The sequence below is a fragment of the Sebastes umbrosus genome, chromosome 9 (genome assembly GCF_015220745.1).
Source record: "Sebastes umbrosus isolate fSebUmb1 chromosome 9, fSebUmb1.pri, whole genome shotgun sequence".
In the NCBI taxonomy this organism is placed as follows: Eukaryota; Metazoa; Chordata; class Actinopteri; order Perciformes; family Sebastidae; genus Sebastes; species Sebastes umbrosus.
Genome location: NC_051277.1, coordinates 23974278 through 23995384, shown reverse-complemented (window position 1 = coordinate 23995384; position 21107 = coordinate 23974278). Strand labels below are relative to the sequence as shown.

Sequence of the window (21107 nt, the reverse complement as noted above, 5' to 3'; positions counted from 1 at the left end):
AAGTACAATAAAGAGATACTGCACACTAAAACATGTTTTTTGAGCTGTAAACTAAACTTGACTGTAGTGTGATGAAACACATCAATGGTGGTGTTAATATTGACATTTCTTAACAAATTAATAAAATATCTTCATTTCATTTGTTGAATAAGGCTCAAAATGCTGTATAAAATCAGGTTTAAGGCCAACGCTGACACCAGCGGTCCACCGGTTGTGATTTACAGTATCCATGTCATGAAATTATTCGTAAATCCTGGGAGTTGGGCTCAGACCTGGTGGTGAAGTTACACATTAATATAATACAAAATTAGGTACCACGACAAGTAAGTCTGTGTCTATAAATAAACACAACAGAACACATTCTCATTTTTTGTGTTTTTATTATTCAATTTAACATGCTAAACCGATTAGAACACTTTATAGCCTACAAAAACAAACACAATTTGCAGGCCATGTTAACATCAACTAACAGCAATCAAAGAGCTGCAGCATTACTGAATGAAACATCCTCTTTTTATGCAAACAGTCAAGAGAGCAGAAACATTGTGTCTTGTGAACTGAAAACTCTGATATCACATCTGAATATAGGTGTCGTGGTGGCAGTAGGCTCAGGTCATATAACCCATCTCTGGCTCCTCCTGTTCTCAGTCTCCACAGACAATAGCTCTGCATCTACGATAGGCTTCATCCAGTTTCTGCATAGAGTCCCCCAGCTCGGGACTAGTCCGCACTGCCACCATGTCATAACCCATCCAGGTCAGCTGCACTACAGGTGGACAGGGAATAAAAGATAACGTTAGTTATAATTACACATTTATGTTACCACAGCTCCAGAGATCTGAATCCCCCAACTACTACTGCAATATTAAATTATATCTAATAATAATATATATAATAAGACATTAAGTTACATACCTGACATATTTTCAATGGCTTCTATAATTCTCTCCAGATCCTTGTTCAGCTCCAACACGCTGTCGATGCTGTCCTGAGGAAGCTCGGGCAGAGAAGATGAACCAGCCATCTAATAAATTACAAACCGGTGGCAATATGGCTTATCCAGCTGTCACACACTGACTGACCCACAAAACAAAATAACTAATTTCAGCTACACCAGGGGTCAGTAACCTTTACTCTCAAAAGAGCGATTTTAGGCAAAAAAATAAAAAATAATCTCTCTGGAGCCACAAAACATTTGATCATTGTGATGAAGTTAACACAGTTTATAGTCTAAGTATATAGAATATAAGTCTAATGTAGTGAGGGCCAAAGTGACAATGTACTACGGAGTATTAGGGCCCCATTGAGGGAAAAAACATCTGAGATTTCCAGAATAAAGTCATAATATTACGAGAATAAAGTTGTTACTTTACGAGAAAAAAGTTGTAATATTACAAGAATAAAGTCATAACTTAATGAGAAAAAAAGGTCATAATATTACGATAAAAAAGTTGTTACTTTACGATAAATAAGTTGTAATATTACGAGAATAAAGGCATAACTTTACGAGAAAAAAAATAAATAAGTAAAATTACTACTTTATAATATTATTACTTTATTCTCTTAATATTATGACTTTATTCTCTTAATATTATGACTTTATTCTCTTAATATTATTACTTTATTCTCTTAATATTATTACTTTATTCTCTTAATATTATGACTTTATTCTCTTAATATTATGACTTTATTCTCTTAATATTATGACTTTATTCTCTTAATATTATTACTTTATTCTCGAAATCTCAGATGTATTTATTTTCCTCAATGTGGCCGTAATACTCCATCGTATCGTCGTACCATAAACCTACAACAATGATAAACAAAAGTGAAAATGTAAACAATAAACAGTTATTCATTTCCATGTTTATAAATCCACAGGGAGCCACTGGAGACGAGCTGAAGAGACACATGTGGCTCCGGAGCTGCAGGTTGCTTAGAGACCCCTGAGCTACACCAACAAGCCGTTACTGGTGTTGGCTTGTCATGGCAACAAAGGTAAACGTCAGTTAGCTCTAACGTTAGTTAACATGCTAACTAGCGTTAGTTAGCTAACTAGTTAACGTTAGCATGTTAACGTTCTTCTAAAATAAATATAATAACAATAAATACTAGCTGGAAATGTAGTCATCAGTTTATGTGGTTAATATGTATCATATAATTATATAGACTTACTATAGAGGGCGTTTCTTCAGTGTTAGTGTTAGTTTGAATTAGAGAGTTCTCGCGCCAACTTCAGAGGGAAAAAAACGACGTAATGTTTTGACGTGTTTTCATTTTAAGACGTGATGACGTAACTTCCTACGCTTTTCAGGATACTTTTCACACAACATCCTTATTCCATAGATTTATTCTATATATGTACATATAAAATGATAATAACCTGCTACTGACTGTATGCATTATTAATGAATTAATGAATTAATATAATTTAAAAAAAAGAAAGTTTTAATGAAGTTAGATTTCTCTGAGGGGCTAATTAATTATAATTAATTAATAAGCTCATTAACATTAGCCTATTGTCAAAAATGCAAATTTTAGACATTACCAGTAGAACTTGGGGAATTATGGATTAATATTAGTTTGTAACATTAGCCTATATGAAAGGAAATAGACTGACGTTACGTCCCCCAACAGTAGCGTAAGTATATTTGAATTGGCTAAATATTAAAAATACTATTATATTCAAAATTAAACTATACAGCTGCTCTCACTGTAATGCTATCAGCTCACTGTTCCTACTACTGCATAGTACTTTTCCTAGCTATTTCTGCAGCTAAACCTGGTTTAAAGAGACCATTACAATTGCCATTGTATTCTTCATCATAATTATCACTCTTTATTTTGTCTTATAAATGTGGCCCAAGCTTTACAGAAAATATTAATATAATGTAATATTAATGTAACATGAAATATTATCCATATTTAACCAAGAAAACATTAGTCACAAAATTGTTATTTCTTCTGTAGGAGAAGGTTGTTCCTCTTCATAATGACAAGCTGTCCATGACAGCCGGAGTAGCACGCAGAAGGAAGAATGATTAAAATGTATAATCTAACTGGGACAACCAGTTTATCATTTCAGTCTGTTTAAATTTGTATCATAATCATCAACAAATTACAGATGACTGAACTTAATTAATGTTGGTGTAGCAGCTTGAGTGGAAAATTATTTAATTGAGGGTGAACAACAAAACCCCTGGAGGAACTGAACTAGCTGACAGCAGGAAAAAAAAACTGGGAGAAAGCAGGAGCCGACTTCTCACCTGAGAAAACAACCAATCAGACGAGGCAGGGGGCGTTTCCAGGGAAACAGATAAAGCACGTATGACAGGTGACACCTTGACATAAAGCAAGGGCAAACAGAAGAGAAAGGGGTGTAGAAGAGTAGCCTGCAACTTGGAGGTGTAGAGACAATCATTTGGATCGGCTCTCATTCAAATACCTGCAAAGGTTTGAATAGGAAAAAGGACTTTCGGGAGCTGCGAAAAGAGATTGGCACAGAAAGCAGGGACAACCAAGGGCAAAGGGTCAAGCAGAGACTCTGAGAGGTGAGAAGAAATTTCACAATGTCTACATTTGAGGCCCAGGGCCAGTCTCCACCTCGGTGTGGCCCGCAGTTCCCCAGCCTCGGCCAGGAGCCCCCTGAGCTCAGCATGTACAGTGACTGTTACTACCCTCCTCCCTCGCTGCCAAGTCCTCAGCGCACCACTCCGACCTCCTACGACCTGAGCGACTACACCACCTCCTCCACGAACCCTTACCTCTGGTTCAACGGCTCCGGCATCAACACGCCGCCGTACCTGGCTACCACCGGCCCGCCCGGTAACCCCGGTCCTCCCTTTGTCCCCCAGCACTACGGCATGCAGAGGCCTTACCTGGGTCCGGCTGGAGCCGGGGGTCCCGGAGGGGAGCTGAGCTGGTTCTCTCTCCCCTCGCAAGAAGACCTGATGAAGCTGGTCAGGCCGCCTTACTCCTACTCGGCTCTTATCGCCATGGCTATCCACGGGGCACCGGACAGGAGGCTGACGCTGAGTCAGATTTACCAGTACGTCGCTGACAACTTCCCTTTCTACAACAAGAGCAAAGCGGGCTGGCAGAATTCCATCAGACACAACCTGTCACTCAACGACTGCTTCAAAAAAGTACCAAGAGATGAGGATGATCCAGGTAATGTTTTATTTCATGTATTGTTTTTGGCTCTGTTTTTTAATATCTCTCTCTAACAAGAATTTGAATAGTGTTTTCTTGCATATTCTAAAGCTATTTTCAACTTCTTGCATCACAGGCAAGGGCAACTACTGGACACTTGACCCAAACTGTGAAAAGATGTTTGACAACGGAAACTTCCGCCGCAAAAGGAAGAGGAAGTCTGACTCCCTCTCCGGTGGCGATGGCGGCTCAGGGGCTCCAGAGTCAGGCGACAGCGAGAGGGGCAGCCCCAAACACCCAGGTTCCCTTAACATCTCCCCCACACCGGACAGGATCCCCTCCCCTCCATCGTCAGGCCCCGCACCCTGTCTCAGCAGCTTCTTATCCGAGATGTCCGGAGTGACAGCCGCCACCGAGGTGGGGGGTGACGGCTTGAGCAGGCCGCTGCAGATCAACCTTCCTTTAGATAGACCCACGCAACTTGGAGGCTTCAGTAGCTACTCCGCCAACACAGGTGGCCCTGAGTGGGTACCACAAGTGCCAGTTCCCGCTGTGCTATCCTCCTCACCCACCCACTCCTCCCTGAGCTACACAAGCCCCATCCTCAGCCAGTACAGCAGCGCCGGCGGGCATTTCTACCCCACGCTGGGCTCGACAGGAATCATCTACCACCGTGAGGGCACAGAGGTTTAATAAGACACTAAGTTTGGGTTTGACTCTTGACAGGAGATTTCGCCTGTTTGAGAGAAGTTCGGTTGTGAGAGACACACACACACACAAGGTTTGCGCTGACTGAGACAGTTGAGATCACTATAGCGTGTGACAGCAGAGTAGAAGGGCTTTGATTCCCACAGTAAGCGCTGAGTCAGCCGCAAACTACGAGGTGTCACTCCCTGAAACCGCAGTCGGCCTCGCTATCAGATCCTCAGTCAGCTTTTATTCCAACTAAAGCCAGTCTCTATCAGATCTGACTCATTATTAGCAGATCCTGGATCTGATCTGCTGACATCAGGTCATTCCACACTGCTATCTGTGATTCCTTGATGGTATCACCCACACAATGCTCAGACAGCACATTTAGAGGAGTAGTTAATTACACCATTGTCTACATAGTGTGTCAACAAAAGGTAAAAGGTAGACTTGCTTTCATGTTTTTGTTTTTTGTAGTTCTAAAGCTAAAAAATCTGATGAATTTAGGTAATTGTATTTTGTAAATATTTCAATGTTTTGTGTAATGTTATACATTTATATTGTTGGTTTGTTGGGACTGTTTGTACAAAATTGATTCTTAATGTATGCTATATATGTTGTTTTTGATATGAATAAAAGGTTTTAGAGTTCTACAATTGGATTTCTCATGTTATTTTTATGAAGAATACTTATTAGTCAGGAGCAACTGGCTACAGGATTTCTCTGAAATACCCCACCCCCTCTCAAAAAAAAGAGTGAGAGAGTAAGCCAATAAGCACTCACTGACAGAAAACAGTCCCGTCAGAAAAACGATGACCAGTAGAGTAGAACCTGCATGTCGGTGTAACCTGATCCTTGTGTGATGGATAGTTAACTGATTCTTCTAAACGGTGAAAATCCACATTCCCATGCTGTCCCTCTTTGCTACACTAAACACTGAAATCCCTGCCCGCCACAACGTCTATACACGGTTACTGCTGACTGGATGTAAGCAGCTTTACTAAGGGGAGAGGCGGACCAACGGTAAAAAGCTGCAAAGATGCTGAAGCGTGAATTAACGGTTAAATAAACACAGTCAGTTCTCAGCATTCATAATTGCCCTGCAAGTAGACTGTTAAGATGGATTTTACCACTATTATCAAAAGCTATTCAACATCATAGATAGCTGAGATTCTATTAGAGCTGCAACAATTAATCAATGAATTGATCAGTTGTCAACTATTAAATTAATCTGCAACTATTTTGATAATCGGTTTGAGTCATTTTTTACAAAACAAAATTAAAAATCCTCTGATTCCAGCTTCTTAAACGTGAATATTTTATGTAAGGCTGTCAATCGATTAAAATATTTAATAGTGATTAATCGCATGAGTGTCCATGATTAATCACGATTAATCGAAAATTAATCACACAGCTTTATCTGTTCAAAATGTAAAAGGCAAAATGTCTAAAGGTACTGCATTTAGGCAAACTCAAGCTCAACAGGCAACAACAGCTGTCAGTGTGTCAGTGTGCTGACTGGACTATGACTTGCCCCAAACTGCATGTGATTATCATAAAGTGGGCATGTCTGTAAAGGGGAGACTCATGGGTACCCATAGAACCCATTTTCATTCACATATCTTGAGGTCAGAGGTCAAGGGACCCCTTTGAAAATGGCCATGCCAGTTGTTCCTCGCCAAAATTGAGCGTACGTTTCGAGCGTTATTTAACCTCCTTCACAACAAGCTAGTATGACATGATTGGTACCTTAGGTTTTCTAGTTTTATATCATACCAGTATCTTCACTCTAGCTTTGAAACTGAGCCCGCTATAAGCTCTAGAAGATCGTTTAATGCTTTAAAGAAATTAGTGGTGTTAAAATGATTTTGCGTTAACTTTGACAGCCCTAATTTTATGGTTTCTTTACTTCTTTACTCCACTTTATGACAGTAAACTGAATATATTTGAGTTGTGGACAAAAAAAGACATTTGAGGACGTCGTCTTAGGCTTTGGAAAACAATGATCGACATTTTTCACCATTTTCTGACATTTTATAGACCAAACAACTATTCAATTAATCGAGAAAATAATCAACAGATTAATCGACAATGAAAAGAGATGTTAGTTGCAGCGCTATGACTCTATGAAAGCTAACCAAGAACATTCAGTACAAGCAACAGGTTTTTTATTGTCACATGCACAGAGAAACAGGTTTGAGCTATACAAATAAAATCATAATTAGCTTGCTTCTGTGACTCAGCAACTATTTTGATAATCGATTGATTCTCAGTTTGAGTGTTTTTTTAAGAAAAAGAATTAAAAATTCTATGATTCAAGCCTCTTAAATGGGAATATCTTTCTGGTTTCTTTACTCCTCTATGACAGTAAACTGAATATCTTTGGACAAAACAAGACATTTGAGGACGTTATCTTAGGCTTTGGGAAATGCTGATCGAAATTTTTCACCATTTTCTGATATTTTATGGACCAAAAAACAAATTGATTATTTAAGAAAATAATCGACAATGAAAACAATCGTTAGTTTCAGCCCTAGACTCTATGAAAGCTAACCAAGAACATTCAGTACAAGTAACAGGTGCTTTATTGTCCCACACACAGAGAAACAGGTTTGCGCTGTACAAAGAAATTCATAGTTTGCTGTTTTCTGTGACAGCCGTTCATAAAAAGGTACTTAAAAGGAAGAAAATAGATAGAGTAATATGTAGTATACACAGGAGAAACAATCATAATGTAATATAAAAAAGTGTTATGATATACAGTAATATTAAAGATGCCATCAAACCAACCACTGTAATATACATGTGTTAAGTCAGATGTGGAACAGCTGTGTAAATGTGTGCAATACGTCAGAGGCACTGCAGTAACAGTAGATTCTGGTGTATCCATAAAATTGGTAATCTGTTGCTGCCTGTTATTACATGTCTTGATACAGAAATTGTAATCCATACAGTAATATAATATCATAGAATACACATGAGTCCATGATTCCCCCATGATTGGACTTAATCATTGACTAAACTATCCAATTAATAGCCATTTTGTACATTAACCAAAGTTGATTAACTGTGACTAACAGAATTTACCATGTCATTTTACTTTGTTCTTTAGTTGTCCTGCACATCCAGTATGTTATTTTGATAAATATAAACCCTTTGATCGGTCACCCTCAGGCCTTTATTTACCCTGAAACAAAGGCAGCATGACAGTCATTTACACTAAACACAGAAAGAAAGAAAAGAACACACACACACACACTTCAGGAACCCAGAACAAGTGGAATTTAACATCATGGCGCAAATTCGCAAAAAGTGCACTAGTGGTTGGAGGTTACACGGTCAACCTGTCAAAATTTGCATAACCGATTTTGAAACAAGAGGTGAGGTCGTGTTCTGGATTTGGATCATAAAAATCCTGCTTTATTAGCTGTGTCAGAGTTGCGAGCGTGTTTTCTGCTTAAAGCCTGTGAAATGTCCTGCCTGGGCCAAAAACCTCAGAACTCATTCAGGGAATCCCTGACTGTGCCAAATTCATATGCAAATAGATGATCTTTTCCTGCAGATATTACGCTTACAGAGTGGATTATGAGCTTTAAAAAAAAAAAAAGACAGAGAGAAAAAAGCGGGAGATAACTGCAGAGACAAAAGGTAAAAGCACAGTAAATATCAGAGTATCAGTGCCCCAACATGTCATACTTCATCCCATATTGTCTTGGCATTTTGGATTGCTTGTGCAGCCAATTAGTTTCTTTGTTTCTCCGTGCTGGCAGGTGAAAACGTGAAATCAAGAACAAGGGTGGTCGTTTGCCTTGTCAATCCAGCATGAGCTCTTTCTTGATCTGCCAACAGGAACGTTACAGGGCTTTTGTCTCAGAGACTTCATTTACAGCAGTCGTCACCTCCTGCTGTCTTATTCAGACAGTTTCAAATTGATGCAAATTTTGCAGCCGTTAATCACGCCAGTGGATGGGGATGACAAGGTCTCAGGGGGGAGAATGCAGTTGGAGCTTTCCAGATAAGAAACGGTAAAAGGGATTTACATTACCGACTCCCTGAAACTAAAGTCAATTTGCTTCATAACACAATACATATTTGGATATTTTGGAACTTCCCTGCTCTGTTTTTTGTACTTTCTTTACGTGGACAGTTGGCCTACCTCACACACAGATCAAACACTTGTCAAACGTGGTATAACATCTAATTATTATATTGTTTTCCTCCTGGCATTTCTTCTCATCTCCTTTTTTTTTCTTTTCCCAGAGAAAAAAACACTTAAAACCTCTGTAAAAACTGTCATCTGATTGATTCCCTGCTTTCTTTACCACTAGTTTCTCTCTACGATTCAGGGATGCCCGACACAGCATCCATCAATCAACATGTTACTGTAGCTATGGACCTTCCTTGCCTAAGGCAGTAGAATTATTGCTCAACAGAGCAATACGATTAAAATCTATAAATCCTCATCTCCACCTGCCGCCTGGCTCGTGGCAGTCTTCCACACACCTGTCGAGCTAACGGAACGCACACCCCCTCACACATAATGTGTGTGTGTGTGTGTGTGTGTTTGTGCAGTGCAGGGCATGAAAGTGGGTGGTGTTTATAATATAAACTCAGACAGAGAACGATTAGGGCTGCAGTACATGAGAGATGTGTGTGTGTATTTAAGAGCTGTCCTGATTATTGCGCTGTAAAAACAGATTCCACACCTCACCGTGAGATGGATAAAGAGTTTGTAAAGCCTGACAGCTTGTAAATCTGCTCAAGTTTATTCCCCCTAAAGTGAGGAGATGATACTTCACTTTGGATAACTGCTACCTGAAGAGAAAGCTAACTGTCCTGGTACCAAATCAACCCAAAACACACACACACACACACACACACCACACACACCTTCTGTATTTACTAAAACAGTCAAGTCCTATCAAGGCTGTTTAGTAAACGGTAGCAGAGAACGTCAAGCCTGGAGACATGTCGTCATGCCCAGTGCTCCAGCTCTGCATTACCTGCTATGTTATGTGTGTAAACACCCACACACACTCCAGACACACGCAGACAGGTGATGAAAGGAGTGAGATCCCTTGCCCTTTTTTCTACAAGTCATTGAACAACCTTTTTTTCTGTTTTTGTGCTCTTTAGAGGTCAGTGGAAAATACTAGAATTCGTACAATTACTTCAATACACACCGGCTTGTATTTTTAAGTGCTGTTGGTGGAAGTTTGACCCACATGAAACGCTCTTACTTTGAAAGTTCTCACATTTGCACTATTGAATTCCAGAAAAATACATTTCTCAACAATATAACTCTTGATGACAATGCCCAAATACTCAAATTGCCATCACCAAAGTCCAGCAATCTTAGTCCCAGTTTAGAAAAAAGTAGGAAAAAAGTCCCAGTTTTCCCAAATCCCATTCAAGTTCTCCAGGAAAAAAGTCTAGAAAAGCAGCAGCTCCCTCGGTGTAAAACAGTACATCCAGGTGTCTGAGGCTCCAGAGAATAAGGCAGTGAGTGATCTCTGGCTTATATACACGATTTGGGGAAAAGTGAAGTTTAAAGACAAACACAGAGTGCAGTGAGACTGTGTGTATATATAAATCATTGCTATTTCACCCTAAAATATTTTCCATGTCAACATGCGGTAAACATGGCGATATGAAGAGGGCTCTGCAGTGAGGGAGGGAGAGAAAGGAAGAAGGGGGGAATGGTGGGTAAACGTCTGCTGGAGTGAATGGGGATCTAAAAAATGTGCAATGTAACTGTTATTCCTTTTTCACATTTAACGACTAATAGCACACTGAGAATTGAACTTTGTCACAGTTTACCTGGTGGCTGTTTGGTCAACCACTTTGGTCCAGACTGAAATATCTCAACCACTATTGGATGCTTTGTCTTCTAAAGGTTCATTATGAATGAAAATGCTTGGAACATGATACAGTGAGAGCTTAAAGTAGCAGTAGGCGAGATTGGAGCAAATATGATTAAAAAAAAAGCTGCAGCCTTGCCGTCTCTGAGCAGCTGTCAATCACTCGCGAACTCCGATCAAACGGTCAAACTAGGCAGCGCTGATTAAATATAAATCAATATTGTGTTACTGTAATGTATATTTCTCACGTAAAATGTTTTAAGAAACCTTTTTTAGTGTACTGTTTAGCTGTAAAATGAGAAAGTTTGTGACCCGGCAGCCATGTTGAGATCAGTTGCCCCCCAGCCGGAGTAAACTTTCTCATTTTACAGCTAAGAGAATAAGAGAATATTGATTCATATTTGATTCATGTTTGATCATAGTTTGCGAGTGATGCCTCCGTTGAATGAACAGCCAATAGGAACGCTCTCTCTCTGAAATGACCTGTGATTGGCCAAAGTCTCCCGTCACGGGCTAGATTTTTTAAAGCCTGAAAACAGAGGCATGAGGAGGTGCAGAAGTCTAGTTATCGCTCAGAACACTTGAATTACAATATGCTGAAAGGTTATTATAGGATTTTTGCCCAATGATGCCAAAAATATTCTGCCTACCACTGCTTTAAGAGAAAGTCTTCCTCTGGTTTTATATTTATTGCCTTTGATTACACAGTGTGGCTCCTCAGTAATACCCAACTATGCTGATAAAGGTGAAGCGAAGAGGAAATGTAATATAACAAGTGGCATTATTATTGCTCTCATGAAGCTTTATCTAATAGTATTCCTTCTGGACGGAACAAGAAGTAAATCACCTTCTGAGTATAAAGCCCGGCTGATTGCTTTAAGGACCTGTATGTGCCGGCTGAATCTCACAGACTTTATGAGGCTGTATTTTAGCATGCAAGGTGAGGACTGTATCTGTTCAGTAGGCAGCGTGTGCACTAATGCACTCACATTTATTTCCATTAACCAGCTCTGAAAGTGGACCAGACAGCACAAGCAGGATCCAAAACTATGTCCATTTAGAAGATGAATTGTTCAACAGAAAAACCAAACCAAAGAAAAACAAACAACAATGGCTCAGTTTCCAGTCTGTAAATGTGGCCATTAACCTTCAGACACAGACTCTCCACCTGCCTCAGGCAGATGTCAGCATGAGAATTCGTCATGCTCATGCTTATTATAATGGTAGCCGATTTGGTATACACCTGAAAGAAAGTTGTTTTTCTTGGAAAATATCACATCGCATCACTGCCGGATGATGATGCAAAGTTGTGGTGTTGGCACGGTAACTTAAACCTCACTGTTTTTAATATTTTGAGAGAAGGCTGTGGTTTCTTTTATTTATCTATTTTTAGTTTTTAGGTTAATGATGATTAAGGTGCTCAAAAAATGGCGTGAAAAGAGTGACAGCTCTCTGCTTCCTCCTCCTCTACTTGTTCAAGCAATCAGTGTAAATTATTCACTAATGCAAGTGATACAACTATATTGATATTTACGACAATCACAGGGTTTAGTCGGCACATGATTATCTAGCAATTTACAAAAAAACTTTAACAGATTTATTAAAGTTGAATCCATATTTTAACCATATAACTGTTTCTAAGAAGTGGACGTAGTCGCAGTGACGTCACCCAGCTGGTTAGATTAGCATAAATACGTTACTGGAAATAGGGGGAAACAGCTATCCAAAGGTAAATTCACCCCTAACACTCACTAATTAACACTTTAAATCTAGTTTGTTTAATTCGTACAAATCCGAAATGCAAGACTAGCTGCATATAGACTACATAGACTGTATATACAGTAAGAAATGGACGTAGTCACCGTGGCGTCATCCATTGGTTTGTGGACTGCCGTTTTGAAGCCTCGAGTTTGGCATTTTGGCTGTCGCCATCTTGGTATCGCCATGTTGTTTTTTTGCAACCAGAAGTGACGTGAGAGGGTGGGGCTAAGCACAACCGAATTCAGAATAAGACATTTTCAAAAAAGGTTATAATTAACTTTCATGAACTGAAAACACACTGTGAAAGGGTTAACACCCTAAAGACCTGTCAATCACAAGGTAGCCACGCCCTAAAGCATATCCTGCTTTATGGTCTATTTGACTCTATATGGGATCATAATTTACTAAATGAACATCATGCTGTATTGAAGAAGACTTGAAACTAGCGATTGAGAACGTAAACTCATGTTTACAATGTTTACTGAGGTAATAAATCAAGTGAGAAGTAGGCTCATTTTCTCATAGACTTCTATACAATCAGACTTCTTTTTGCAACCAGAGGAGTCGCCGCCTGCTGGCTATTAGAAAAAATGCAAGTTTAAAGCACTTCTGCATTGGCTCCACTTTTCAGACATGAAGGTAACCCACTGGTTTTGACCTGTTTAAAGGCTTTACATTGATAACTAATCCAGTTGTAAATACTTCACGCATGCATGCTGAACATTTATTGGCACAAACTGGCTGCAGCACACTGAGAAATCAAAGGACTCTTTCACTAAACTATTTTTTTTATGTAACATGTGAGTAATAGCATAGTGGGCTCAAAACTGCTGCCATATATCTATATTTAATAGGCCAGCACGCAGAAATGCGAGCAGATGTCAGAGACAATACATCTCACCACAGAGGGCATCACTTATAATCATAAAGCGTTCAGTCTGAAGCCACTCTGTCTGTGCCTGGAGGTCACCTCTAGCGGATTAGATGTCACACCTACTGTCTGAATAACAGTAAACGTCTTGGTGAAACTGTCGGTCCCGTCACGCTTGAGAACATCAGACGGGCACGTCTTCCAAACCCTCATAAGCTGTGTGTTGTGACACACTGCTGTGACTTCAGGGACAAAAACAAGGGTTCTGGCTCCACTGGTTAGATAAGTACTGATAGGGATTCTCCTGTCACTATTTAGTAATTCACTTTTATTAAAATCATTTCAGTAAATATGTCTTTGGTGCTTTAAAACTCATGATAAGTTAGCTTTAGCCAGATCCAAATCTTGTTTGAGAGATAATGTAAGTATTTTTTTTATGTTTGTGTAAACGTTTTTTTACTGCCACTTCTCTTGAGGATGTGGAAATGTTTAACATCTGCCAGCAGTTTGGCTCAGCTGGCAAAAGAACAGCTTTTTTTTTTTTTTTATCACTAACTGAGTTTGATACAGTTGCTGTGGATGTGCAGTATTTTATCAGCCCATTAAATCCCTGTGCAATGAATGTTAAATGCTCATGATGAGTCAGCTCAGGAGTAGTTTTCCATATACTGTAACTACAGTTTTTATGTTACGTTGTCACTGATGTACATTGTTTCATAGTGTGTTAGTTTACATATTTTGTGATTTATTTTGTGTATTTATTATGTTTTATGTTCAAGTATGTGTTCTGTGTTTTATGTGGCTGCAAGACAATGACGTTAGTTAGTTAGTGTTTTAAAGACATCAGTCATGAGTCTTAAAAGACCAGTGTGTAGCATTTATGGGGATCTATTGGCAAAAATGGAATAAAATATAAACAAGTATGTTTTCCTAAGTGTATAATCATCTGAAAATGTGAATTGTTGTGTTTTTGTTACTTTAGAATGAGCTGTTTGTATCTACATACGGAGCGGGTCCTCTTCACGGAGCCGGCTGCCATGTTTCTACAGTAGCTCAGAACGGACAAACCAAACTCTGGCGCTAGAGAGGGCCATTCACACGTTTTTGCGTCGGCCACCATAGTTCTCCTACACGTTTGGCACCCGGGAGAAGTTTGGTTGCAATCTGCAACCTCACCACTAGATACCGCCAGATCTTACACACTGCACCTTTAAGCAAGCCCTTCAATAACAACATGTTCTCATGCCAACTTGTCACATAACGCTGCTATTTCACACCCCTTTGGTGTCACTTAAGACTTATGCATATGGAAAATATGAAACTATATAGATTTTTGAGTTTTATTTCCAATCTCAGATCCATTAGGAACAAAAAAAAAAATCAAGATATGACTATTTGACTAACACAGTCCTTGAGGAGCATTTTTACCAACAAAGATTCTTCAGAAGGAAGTGGTGCTCAGTAGATCTGGTAAACTCCCCTGAGAAAAATACTTTTTGTAAACTTGGTTTCTAATAATGCATAGTAGGCTACATTTTGATTAAGTTAATGGCAGTGTTTGCAGCTGCAGAGCCTTTTGCACATATACTACAACCTCTCCATGAAGAGCTACAATTTGACCTGAAATGAAATTCATACTATAATTCAATTATTAAATACACACTGCCACTGGTTGACAGTAGATCAATGTTAAACACTTGCTTTAGCTCAGTTAGGCTTGTTGATGTTACAAAACAGTACCAGGCAGTCAGGATCTTTATACAAGTGCAGAGCAACCTGACCAGGTGTGACAGACATGTAGGAAAGAGTCCGTTTAGTGGTCATTGAAAGAACTGTTTCAGTTATTACAGCAGATTGGTGTAGACTATATGTGGGTGTGTGTTTACCATGCTATATAAGCCTGTTAATGAAGACAAAAAAAGACACCAGCCTATATTTACAAATCCAATTTCTTTTTCATTACTTTATAGATCTCTGGAGGTTAAAGTGAGAATCAATGGTGAATTAAATGACATTTTTGTCCTATGACCGGTGAAGTGTGGGTTTTGCACATGGCTGATCTAAGAGAATCAATCCACTGGAAGACAACCCCTTATATGGTGACCACTTAGTGGATCTATTAACACATCTCAAGCTGTGTTTTTACAGTTTTGTGCATTTATTCTGCGCTAAGGTGCAGCTCCTTGATGCAAGATTGAATAATTGATCGCGACTCTGTTGACTATAGGATTTGACTTCACAGGTGAAGTGATTGATGTTAAAGTTAATTGTTTCATTGGCCAGAGCTTGTGGCTGGATGGTTAGTCTCAATAAGGATCACATACACCTACACCGTACATGACTACATTACATATGCACCCTGCGTTGCTATCAGCATCCACACTTTCATGCCGACTCATTTCCATATAAATAAGGCACATTAGAACGGAAGTTAGGTAAGAGAAAGAAAGAGAAGGCTGGAAGAATAACAAGAGTGGGTGGAGGAAGCAAATTATTCACCTGTCTGATAAGGTGAAAGAAACATGGAATGGGGGCAACCGAAGAAGGAAGACAAACACGAATAGAAGAGAATCTGTATTGAAAGAAAAAGCTACTGAAGTGTGACCACGCTCAGAAAAAACACCAGGGAGCACGAGAAGCTCCCAGAGCAGGAATAAATGAATTGACTTTCCACATGACAATCATTTAAACAGAATATATTATCCAGGGACGCGAGTCCAGTGCGCGCCTAAGTAGACTGCAATTTACCAATCCAAACACAATTCCCTTTATCTGTCAAAATATATGCAGCATAAAAAAAGTGGCTGCACATATTCACCCACATTGTTTAGCTATTTGGGATTAATCAGATCTAAGAAAATCTGTACAAAATCATCTCTCCTATTTAATTGGACTAGAAGGTTAAAAAAATGAAATTATGTGAAAAATCTACCAATAACAAAAAAATTGCACACATTTTTTCTTCCTCACATAATGTTTTAAAACGCATTCCCCAGTGTGACACAAGTCTAACACACGGTATGAAACGACATAAATAAAACAGGGTTCATGTTTCTCATTGGCAGAGAGAAAATTGTGCTCCCTAATGGAAAAATAACACATAAATTGAAAATGAAAACAGAGTTATATTTGCGGAACAACAACACAGATCTTTGAAAAAACAATCCAACCTCATACACGAATAGCTGGTAGTGAGAAAATAAGACTGTCAAAATTAATCCCTGAAAAGCTATAGCATGTTTGGTTCACATATCGAGGATAATACATCTTCCGTATGACATGGAATTTACATATTCATCACTTTGAAGCAGCCAGGGAAAATTAATTTGTTCGCCGCTTTACATCTGCACCCGTTCATCTCCATGGGGAAAAGTGGACACAAAGAGGATAAGCGACTGTGGGAGCTTTAATGGCCATTACCCAGTAATTGGCTATGTGGCTGGAATTCCCTCAAAAGTCATTACACATCCAAGGAACAACCGTGCGGCTAATTATTCTTATTGCAGCGCAACTCTAATGTTTGCCCGGGCTGAGCGCACAGCCTTAGTCTTCTGAACCTTCATCTTCCCACTGGGCTTTTCTCCAGTTCCTGAGTAAATCAACTGGTGCATAGTAATTGGTGTGTTTTTATCCCTGTGGCAAAAGGAAGACCGGTACATGTGTGTGCATGCATGTATGTGTGTGGGTGGAGAAGTCTGTGCTGGACCATGCAGATGAGTTGGGTGCTGCAATTGCTGCAGGAAAAACTCTTTGTTTGACAGGTCAAATCAGTACAGACACACTTCAAGGAGGCGATTACCATGTTCTTCTTACATTTAGATACAATGCCTTTCGCAAAATTATCTCCAGAAAGGATGCATTTGAAAATGGCTGTTTTGCACAGTAGTTTAAACGGGAACATTTTCGAAACTGACTGAATTTTTTGGTAATCAATCATTCACCAACGCTGCTGGAGAACCTATGCTTGCCAGCTGTTCTGAGAAACCAACTTTGAGTGGCTTCCAACTCTCTTTCATCGCCTGTATTGTGTTTAAAGCCAATAACATGACGCAGCTGTTATCAAAGACATTTTCTGTCTCTGTTATAAATATTAAAAACGTATTTGTTTGAGCCTCACACGCAGCAACCCAGAAATGATTATTAACTGTCGGTTGGAGGTACCACTTATGATGCTACATCAAGCTATTATCAGTGCCAGCAGCTATCGGCTATTGTGTGAGTGGCTGGATTGAAAGTCAAATGAAGTGATCGCAGAGAGAAGGTCAGAGAGGTCACATAACTGAGCTTTACCCTACAAACCGAAAAGAGTGCATCATCAGCCATGTTTGTGATGGCTAAGCTTGATGCTAAGCTAATCAGCTGTTAGCCTTATATAGCCTTAAACCTGCAGTAGGGAGAATGGTTTTGTCATCATTGGGCAGTCGGCATTCTGCACCTCCTCATGGCTCTGTTTTCAGGAGACTTTGGCCAATCACAGGTCATTTCAGAGAGAGAGCGTTCCTATTGGCTATTGATTCAACAGAGGCAGCTGTCAATCACTCGCAAACTCCGATCAAAAAGTCAAACTAGGCAGCGCTGCTCAAATATGAATAAATATTCTGTTACTGTAATGCCTATTTCTCACATCAGATGTTTTCAGAAACATCTTGTAGTGTACTGTTTAGCTGTAAAATGAGAAGGTTTGCTCCGGTGGGCGGTGCTTGGTATTTCCTCAACTGATCTCAACATGGCTGCCGGGTCACAAACTGAGGTGAGAAATAGGCATTGCAGTAACAGAATATTGATTCATATTTGAGCAGCGCTGCCTAGTTTGACCGTTTGATCGGAGTTTGCGAGTGATTGACAGCTGCTCAGAGACGGCAGACTCCAGCTCGGCTCTGATTGGTTGTTTTCCTCCGGTCTGTGAAATTTTACAGATGCCATTAGGAGCACCGGAGGACACAGGAAGACATGGAAGCACATGATTTATTTTTCAGATTACCTGTCTCATGCACCAGGATATAGTGACCGTTTAACAAAAATATTGTTTTTAAATCATATTTGCTCCAATTCTACCTACTGCTGCTTTAACAAACAGATATGAGAGTAGCAGCCTATCGATCTTCTCATCTAACTCTCGACAAGAAAGCGAATAAGCATATTACCCAAAATGTCAAACTATTCCATTAAACTAAAATTTAAGTAAATAAATAAAAAAGAGGATACACATCTGTCATAACAGCTACAACGGACCTATAAAGATGAGGAAATCCTCAGTAATTATATTGTAAGTTGTCACACATTCCTCTTTACGTTGACAATCTTAATTTTCTATCACCAAATTCACAATAAAGGAAAATATACTGTCAGATGTTGATAGTGGAATTATCACAAAATTTGCATAATTCTGCTTACAATTTATAAAGCCTGTGGTTGAAATAAAATCAATTAGCAAAACAGCAGAGTTAGCTGGTTTACAAGAATTAAAAAAAAAGGCAATGAATCATAAAAGTAGACTTTCCACACAACGCTAAGACACAGAATACGGGGACCCCAATCGGCATCATTTCCTTTTTCTCAGCACCGGCAGGCCCATCAGAGCTGGCAGGATGAAGGTGACAAGGGAATGAATTCCCCTTCCACCTCTCCTCCCTCCCGTGTCACCCCAGGCCCAGACGATAACCGCTCCTGACACGCCACTCATCTGCATTTCAAGTATAAGGCGAAAGGGACAGGACTAGCTCCAGGCAGAGGGGGTTATTCTGGAAGAAGAGACTATGGGTCAGTAGACTGATTAGATAAAGGTAAGAAGTGCCGTGATTAAGTAAACACAGCTACGAAATTACAAATTATAATTTACACAGTACTAGAGCTAATCCTATAAATACAGAGATCACAAGTAAAGGAAATCAATGGTGAGAAAATGAGTCATGACGTAATTAAACTACAGGGCTTACAATAAGCAGAAATAAACACTATGTCCACACGAGGTGGGAGTGTTTATAGCCTTGACCTGTCCTTGGTTGCCGGGGTTATGGCTGATTAGATGACCTGATTCATTTGAGATCTCGTGGGATCCACCAGGCTGGTTGATGGATTCACACTTCAGTTACTCGATAAAAACAGACCGGAGCACTCAGAGCGGGAGACGAACCACTTCACTTGACTGTCAAAAGGAGGACCGACTGATAGATAGATGGAGACAGCTGAGAAGAGGAGAGAGAGACAGCGAGAGATGGAGTGAGAAAGGAAGGTTTAAAAAGAGGTAAATATAAATGTGAAGCAACCACTAGCAGTGCGTTAGCTTAGCACTGGAAAGACTGGACTGGAAACGGGGAACAGCTATCCTGGACAAACAGCATCTCTAAAGCTCACAAATTATTATATCTCGTTTAATGCGTTCAAAAATCGGGGTGTAAAAGCGGCAAATTGTCATTTTTTCATTGTTTTCAGTGGGCTACCTCAGGGTCTGAAAAGTGAAGCCAATGCGGAAGTGCCTTAAACTTGCATTCTTTCTAATAGCCAGCAGGGGGCGACTCTAAGTCTATGAGAAAATGAGCCTACTTCTCACTTGATTTATTACCTCTATTATAAACATTGTAAAAATTAGTTCATGGTCTCAATCGATGGTTTCAAGTCTTCTTCAATAAAGCATGATGTTCATTTAGTAAATTATGGTCCCATTTAGAGTCAAATAGACCATAAAGCAGGGGATGCTTTAGGGCGCTGCTACCTTGTGATTGACAGGCTGCGTTGTCCGTTCTGGGAGTTGTCCGTGTTTTTGTCTTACAACTTTAATCCTTTCACAGTGTGTTTTCAGTTCATGAAAGTTAATTATAACCTTTTTGGTCGCCTGAAAATGTCTTATTCAGCGTTCGGTTGTGCTTACCTCCCCGCTCTTGTGTCATTTCTGGTTGCAAAAAAACAAGATTGCGACGGTCAAAATGCCGAACTCGAGGCTTCAAAACGGCAGTCCACAAACCAATAGGCGACGTCACGGTGACTACGTCCACTTCTTATATACAATCTATGGTTGTTTTCTTGCACGGAAGTTGACATTTTCTTGTTTTTGCACTTCGGATTTGTACAAATTAAACAAACCAGATATAAAGTGTTAATTAGTGAGTGTTAGAGGTGAATTTACCTTTGGATAGCTGTTACCCCGCTTCCAGTAGCGTATTTATGCTTAGCGATATATATATATATATATATTATGCTTTTACCGATAGCATCATATTTATCGTACAGAAAGTAAGAAATTGGATAAGCTTATTTCACAAGATGTCAATAGTCAAACTATTTCATTAACCTTTAAAGAGAGTTGTCTTTGATGATGGAAAAAAGACAAGAAGCAGGGAAAGAGGCTTTTTACTAGACCACAACGATGATAACAAAGTCACAAAGAGTGGAAACAGGAAGAAAAATAGCGGCAGGATAGAGACAGTGACAGGAAACCACTACTACCAATGACTCCCCAGCATGGCTAATAAGGATGGAAATGTTTTTCCTGAAGCACCAGGAAGCTCTCACCTTGGCGCTTCTACCTTTTTCTCCTGCAACTAACTAGTCCCACTGGTGCCTTGTAGTTTAACATTTATACGTGCATTTAAAAGCATTTCCCTGCAAATAAAAACCCCACTTTGACATTTTCTTGCGTTCCGTAATTATCCTGTTGACAGATGAGGTTTATTGACTGAATGAAAGATGGCAAACTGTAGCCTAATTTGCGCTGAAATGTGTCAAATTCCCAAGTGGTTGGCTATATGGTGATATCTTAGGGGAATACTGAAGTC

At 39.6% G+C, this 21107-nt stretch overlaps 2 protein-coding genes across 2 annotated transcripts; one reads left to right on the top strand and one right to left on the bottom strand.

Annotated features, from left to right (window-relative positions):
* Positions 1 to 363: 363 nt before the first annotated feature.
* Positions 364 to 2266, bottom strand: syce3 (synaptonemal complex central element protein 3). Its single transcript, XM_037779248.1, has 3 exons — positions 2176 to 2266; positions 916 to 1024; positions 364 to 766 (listed from the first exon to the last, which is right to left on the bottom strand). Exons 2-3 carry the CDS (start codon positions 1022 to 1024, stop codon positions 645 to 647), a joined length of 231 nt encoding a protein of 76 aa, XP_037635176.1. The 5' UTR covers positions 2176 to 2266; the 3' UTR covers positions 364 to 644.
* A 913-nt stretch (positions 2267 to 3179) lies between these two features.
* Positions 3180 to 5495, top strand: foxi3b (forkhead box I3b). The gene is made up of 2 exons (XM_037779336.1): positions 3180 to 4170; positions 4289 to 5495. The coding sequence occupies exons 1-2, from the start codon at positions 3570 to 3572 to the stop codon at positions 4843 to 4845; spliced, it is 1158 nt and encodes a 385-aa protein (XP_037635264.1). The 5' UTR covers positions 3180 to 3569; the 3' UTR covers positions 4846 to 5495.
* The last annotated feature ends 15612 nt before the right edge of the window (positions 5496 to 21107 follow it).

Bases quoted from the DNA above. Each gene is read 5' to 3' on its own strand.
- foxi3b (XM_037779336.1), top strand. From the start codon at position 3,570: ATGTCTACATTTGAGGCCCAGGGCCAGTCTCCACCTCGGTGTGGCCCG. The intron at 4,171-4,288 runs GTAATGTTTTAT...CTTGCATCACAG, and splicing joins AAGAGATGAGGATGATCCAG to GCAAGGGCAACTACTGGACA.
- syce3 (XM_037779248.1), bottom strand. From the start codon at position 1,024: ATGGCTGGTTCATCTTCTCTGCCCGAGCTTCCTCAGGACAGCATCGAC. The intron at 767-915 runs GTATGTAACTTA...GTCCACCTGTAG, and splicing joins AGCCATTGAAAATATGTCAG to TGCAGCTGACCTGGATGGGT.